This window comes from Neophocaena asiaeorientalis, unplaced genomic scaffold (genome assembly GCF_003031525.2).
Source record: "Neophocaena asiaeorientalis asiaeorientalis breed wild unplaced genomic scaffold, Neophocaena_asiaeorientalis_V1.1 scaffold78, whole genome shotgun sequence".
NCBI classification, from domain to species: Eukaryota; Metazoa; Chordata; class Mammalia; order Artiodactyla; family Phocoenidae; genus Neophocaena; species Neophocaena asiaeorientalis.
Window position 1 is genome coordinate 17957012 of NW_020175018.1, and position 6520 is coordinate 17963531.

At 52.1% G+C, this 6520-nt stretch overlaps 1 protein-coding gene across 1 annotated transcript; it reads right to left on the minus strand.

Annotated features, from left to right (window-relative positions):
• Nucleotides 1-2232: 2232 nt before the first annotated feature.
• Nucleotides 2233-4399, minus strand: BRD3OS (BRD3 opposite strand). Its single transcript, XM_024762358.1, has 2 exons — nt 4305-4399; nt 2233-3966 (listed from the first exon to the last, which is right to left on the minus strand). Exon 2 carries the CDS (start codon nt 3358-3360, stop codon nt 3106-3108), a length of 255 nt encoding a protein of 84 aa, XP_024618126.1. The 5' UTR covers nt 3361-3966; nt 4305-4399; the 3' UTR covers nt 2233-3105.
• Nucleotides 4400-6520: the final 2121 nt, after the last annotated feature.

Here is a 6520-nt window from a genome sequence, read left to right on the forward strand (position 1 = left end):
GATTTGTTACACCCGGTGTAGCGCTGTTCCCTAATACTGGCATAACACTTCCAGGAGGTTTTTCTTTTATATTTAAAATGTTACTTTTCTGTATGGTGTGCATGCAAGTTTACCGTAACTTTTCTTAAGCTGTTTAGTGCCGTTTCTAGTATATTCCTGTAAATGTCAGTTACTGAAAATGAGTCCGGTGTACGTAGTTTTAGCTTGTTTATTGCAATGCTGGCCTCAACACAACAGAATAAAAGTGGTAGAAAGTACTCTTTGATGTTTCTGGTAATCATGGACCCTTCTCCTGGGGCATTTGTTTTGTTTTCATAATAAAAGAAAAAAAAAAAAAAGAGGTGCCTTATCCTGTGCTTTCTGGGCTCCCAGCTCTCCCCTTGCTGGCGTGTGACGACGGGGGGAGTCCCTCGTTTTGACATCCCGTAGCTTCTGGCAGGAATACCCAAAGCATCCCAGAGGGTCTTAAAGAGCTCAGTGCTGACCTTTTCAGGTCAGCAGCTCTGTGGATGGGCCGCCCCCCTCCATGACCCACAGGTTCGGTCGCCTCGGTTCCCGCCTGCTCGGTCATCCATCCTCTGTCCCCGCTGTGCCCTCAGTCTGCACTGAGGTGCTTTCCGGGACCAGAGGCATCAAACGCTCGTCCGCTGGCCCAACGGACGTTTCCAGGAAACCAAGTCGGGACGTTGTGCGCGCTGAGGTTTCGTCCACGGTGGAGGCGGCAGCAAGGAATGAAGGAGGTATCGAGACAAATGCCGAGTCCTGACGCCGTTTTCAAAACAGTCACAGCTGTTGGAGCCGAGCCTTGCAGTGACGTCCCGGGAGAAGGCTCTGCCCGAGTCCAGGCCCGAGGCCCCCCTGCCCTGTATTCCCTTGCCCCCCGTCACCCAGACTGAGCTCCCCGAGGACGGGGACTGAGCACGTCCGCCGCGGCATCCCCAGCCCCAGCCGGGAGGCAGACGTGGCCTCCCTGCTCGCTAAGCAGCTTAGTGCCCGCTGTGTGCGAGCGGCCCAGGGCACGTCGGTCACCTGCACACCCGACCAGTGCAGACGGCGGCCGTGGCCCGTGCTTGCTTTCCCGGCCACCGCCTCTGTGCTTGCGGCTGAGCCAACCACGGCCCGTTTCTAGGTTAGTCTGGGGGGCAGCGAGCATGCAGCACAGAGGCATTCCAGCTAATTCAGAAGTCTGCCGCCTTCCCAAACTGAACTGAAGTCGAACGAGCGCAGAGATGCCGACAAGGCCTGTCTACTGGGGAATTCCAGTGTCAGGGCGCCTGCACGGGCGAGCCTCTACTGCAGAGGCCTTCCTGACTGTGTCGACGAGACAGGCTTCCCTCTTCGCCTCGGGTAGGTGCTTAAGGAAATCTGCCTTCCAGCCTCCCCACGGCTCCCTGCACAAGGACCAGGCCTCTGGCTGGACACGTGACGTCGGGGGAACGCAGTCTGACCCAGCAGCTCCCTTCTGGTTGCTGTCTGCTAAGCAGCTTGCACGCCTGCACGAGGAGCCACGCAAGGGGAAGCCCAGGACGTGCCGTGTGCATGGACAGCTGGAAGGTCTCTGCCTCACGGGAGCGCTGCCAGCAGGCCGTTGGAAGCGTGACGTAATCGCCCCGTCTGTACAGCTGAGCAAAACCTCACAGAACCAGGCGCTGCGTGATGCGGGATGCCGCCTCCGGAACCTCGGCACACGCACGCGCCGAGCTGCTGACGGCCGCTGCCTCTGGGGAGGGCGCCTCATGCGTTTCTGCACTGGGTTTTTTAGCAATCGTTAGATGTTACTGTTGTAAAAAAAAAAACAAAAACAAAAAAACCTGAAAGCCACGCTAGGATATTAGGAGCAAACAGATCAAAATAAGGAGTGAGGAAGGAAGGTGGCTCCTAAAGGAGATTTATTTAGAAAAGAAAACTCAGCTTTGACAAAAGACACTTCCACGTTTGCCTCGCCACACAGACCTTAATTACAGCAGACAGCAAATCCTTTAAAAATGACTCATAGGGCTTCCCTGGTGGCACAGTGGTTGAGAGTCTGCCTGCCAATGCAGGGGACACGGGTTCGAGCCCTGGTCTGGGAGGATCCCACGTGCCGCGGAGCGGCTGGGCCCGTGAGCCACAACTACTGAGCCTGCGCATCTGGAGCCTGTGCTCCACAACAAGAGAGGCCGCGATAGTGAGAGGCCTGTGCACCGCGATGAGGGGTGGCCCCCGCTTGCCACAACTAGAGAGAGCCCTCGCACAGAAACGAAGACCCAGCACAGCAAAAATAAATAATTAATTAAAAAAAAAAAAAATGACTCATAAAGCTGCCCACACAGGTGGGCCGAGGCTGCTTGTGTGTGGTCACGGCCCACGCCCATCAAACACTGCGGGTGGCCAGGAGGTGCAGCCTCGGAGTAGAGGCTGAACTGCTGTCTGCTGAGGACCTGCCTATTTCAGCCCTGTGATTCAATTTGAAATCACCGTTAGCAGCTTTTGTGTAACTTAATAATTGGGGGGTTTCCTTAATGTTTTGGGGATGCCTTTGCCCCACAAACCTCCAGCATCAGGAAGCTAGTGTAGGAGCCATCACAGCGCATCACACGCAGTGATCATTTTGGTTACTAGACTCAAAACTCAAGTGCCACAAAGTCCCCGCGGAAATGTTGCTGCCGATGGCCGTTTAGGGCGAATCCGTCTTGGTCCCGCACGTCGTGGCCCCGCACGTGGATCTGCGACCTGACACGATGCCAATTCCTTCTCCTTTTTCTAGATCTGACCCACTCTTTACCAGGCAGAAGGGAAACCTAAAGGACAGTCTGCAAGAATGTGACGAGGTGGGTCTGTAACCGGGGTGTCCCTCCCGCCTGACTTCTTCGGAAGTATGACCGAAACAGCATCTAGCCGGGCCCTGGACCTGGCCTGTGCCTACAGCGCCTGCAAGATCAGAATGGAGTCCAGGAGCCCAGTCCACCCATCAGCCCGACTGCGAATGGGCCGGGGCGCCATCTCTGGGATTTTGGGGTTCTTCTACCACAGCTCAACCTTCACGTTCACTGTTCAGGATCTCCCAGTAAGGACTAGGGATCAGCAAGGTGGCTGGGTGCCTGGGCTCAGGCTTTCACAGCAGAATTACATAACAGAGCAAAACTTGGATTGCCCCGTGTCCCGGGAGACGTCCAGCTTGTTTTTGTCCCGGACGAGGATGGCCTCATTTCCGTACTGTGAGTACCACGTGCTTCGGCTCCTGCTTAGGTACGTCCCGGGCGGCACAGATGCCAACTTCTGCTGCTGCTGTTGCCAGATGAGCAGGGAGGTGTCCCGGTACCGGAGCCGGGCGTAGCCTTCGGACAGGGCTTTCTCTGCCAGCGGGACGCGGCCGCTCATCACTGGCCGGAACCTCCCCTCTCCTGGGCTCCTGCGCAGGAGGCCTCTGAGCCCGTGCTTTGCGCTAAACGCACTAGTGAACCGGTATTTCAGCTGCTGGGTTTTGAGGATTCCTTCTTTAACCTACTGGTACAAATGAGAAATTCAGGCCATTTACAGGCAACACCCTTGTGAGGGTTCTCTGCAAGGAAACTTGAGAGGAGCCTCCGAGCATTCTGAAAAGACACTTAAGAACCACACGTGAGTCGGCAAGCAGGTCAGCAGTGCCCTGGCCGCAGCGTTTCCTGGTGACGGCTGTGCACACTGCATTAGGCGTGCAGTTGACAACGGGCGAGGCGCCCACCTCAGGGGGGACTTGTGTCTGCAGCGATTCTGACACCACGACGTGGACCACTAAATTTGCAAAGGTGTACCTGGTGTCCCGAATGGAAGGACATTGTACAACTAGACAGACAGACAGCAGCTCCTGTAACTGCCCGCTCCCCATCTGTGCTCGGGTCGGCTTTCAGCACAGCAGAGGCGTTCTGATCCCTGCCAGGGATTTGGAACCAGCATTTCTTCAGTGCTCTTTATCTGGCTAGTCTCCAGCTCCTGTCCAAGGTGTTGCTACAAAGAAATGAACATGCTGTCAGGTGTTGGGGAGAAAAGGGCCCCAGCAGAAATGGCAGGTTATATGGCACAGAATCCTCCTTAACTCTTGGCATCTGAGCGTTAAGCCAAGCTACCGACCGACACATTCCAGTATTTCATTTGCTCTCTGGTGACGCGGTGAGCCTGGGTTTAAGAGGTAGACCTGGGCCTCACCCTAGTTCTTTTATTAACTAAGGGGACGATCCTGGGGAAGCCACTTGTTGGAGCGTTAGTGTCTAGATCTCCGAAATAAGTCCTAAGAACTTGACGGGGCACAGAAGTGACCTGCCCATGCTGGGGACGCTGGTACTCACCCAGCCACCAGCGCCTTCTTTCTGCTCCAAGCATCAGGGAGGCCCCTGGACCAGAAAGAAAAATGACGTCAGGTGAAAACCAAACGGGAGCATCCACAACACCCCCGCCCCACGCCGCCCCTGCCCATGCTTTCCCAGCCATGCAAGTTCACTTCTCCTTCTGTGTGGCCCGCGCCCCCATCGCCCTGCCCAGTCATCACCGCCGGCTGCCGCTGAGCCCCCAACGCCCGGCCCGGCCCGCACCCAGGGCGCGTCCCCATTGCCTCCCCGGCATCCCGGGTCCCGCCTGGCCCGGCCCGCGCCCAGCGTCCCCCTAAGCCTCCAGCTGGGGGTGGAGCAGCTGCGGGAGCCACGTGACCATTATTGTAGGTCGTAGCACGGTGTTGGTCGTAGCTTCGTGTTGCTGTTTGCGTCTGCTGTTGCCACTTCTGCCACTGCTGTTGCTATTAGCATTCTTACCCCTAATAATCTATAGCGTTGTTTTTAATAATTTCATCTTGTCGCGGGCGTACGTACTCTCTCAAAACCACGTGTCCCACTAACCCATGTCACCCAGCCGGGCCAGGTCCCGATTCTGCCATGAAAATTAGGTCTGTTTCCTTCCGCACCCACCTCCAAATCCTTTTGCAATAATACTCTCGTTTGGTATCTGTCCCTTTCCCTACTGAACTTTCATTTTTACGGTTTCCCCTAACGCTAATTCAGGAAGTCGACATAAGAGACATTCAAGCACACTGAACCCACCACTGTAGAATGCACATTGTTTACAAGGACACAGAACATCTCCAAAAATTGACCACATGCCAGTCCGTGAATCAGTTTCGATACATTTCAAAGCACTTAAATCCTAGGCGAAAAGGGTCACAGGAAACATAGTCTATAAAACAACAATAAAAAGATACTAGAAGAAAACCCCTATATATGATTACTTTAAAATATATTCTGTGGGATACAAAAAAAAAAAATTCTAAATTCCTCATGGGTCAAAGAGAAATTCACAGTACAAATTTTAAACTATTTTAATTGAATGATGATAAAAATACAATATATCAAAACTTGTGAGATGCAGTTAAAATCATGCCTGGAGGGAAGTTTATTGTCTTAAATGCATATACAAGAAAATATACACATGTATGGTGTGTTTGTGGGCTATATGGAAACTCTCAGTATTGTCTTTGCAATTTTTCTGTAAATCTAAAACTGTCCTAAATTAAAACGTAAAAGCTTATTTTTAAAATGAGTGAAAAGGAAAGTCACAGAGGTGAGAAGAAACTGGCAATATGTATAGTTGATGAGGGACTTAGTCAGGGTCCAGCTGGAAGACAGAAATCACACCAATGATTTGACCAGAGAGAGATTAATAGAAAGGATTGTTCATTAGGTACAAAGTTGTTAACTAGGTAACTTTCAGGTTAAAATAAAGACCTCTAAAGTATCTCAAAGGTGGTAACCACAGGAAGCAAAAGGACCAAAGAGAAGGGGGTGGAATTGTGAACATTTAGAAACTCAGAGGAGGGACACGAAAGAGCTGAAACTCAGACTTTTGAGGAGGGGGTGCTGGCAGCTGGAGCTGGTGTCTCTGCACCAAGAATAGGGTCCCCGTAGGGCAGGGACCCAGACCCCGAGGACAGGGGGTCCCAAATAGAGGAAATACAAAGTCCCACCAGTCGAGGTCTCCTTTTCTGGGTTAGGTTAATTACCTTTCCTATCAGTCTCCTTCTGTCTGAATATTCTTTTACCTGAAACTAAATTGCAAAGTTAACTTCCAACAAAACTGTACTGAAAGTCATAAGGGAAGTGAGGAAATAAAAGAAGAGCTAGATACAAATACATACGTACTTAACAGGCAGGGGGCAATATGGAGAGTTGTTACCGTCCTTGTTTCTATAACAGTCAGATGGGGTTTCCTTTGCCCTCAGCAAGATCTCAGCTGGTCGAGGTTTCTTTAGCTAGTGGGGTGACTTATACCTTCATTCCTGACGGGCACAAACCCTCAATTATCCTGCTATCTATCTATCTATCTATCTGTCTATCCAATCTATCAACCCATCCATCCATCTATCTAACCATCTATCTATCTATCTATCAATCCATCCATCTATCTATCTAACCATACATCCATCTGTCTGTCTGTCCATCCTTCCATCCACCCATCCATCCATCCATCCATCCACCCATCCATCGTCTTTGGTGGCTGCAGCTTTCCATGAACTTTG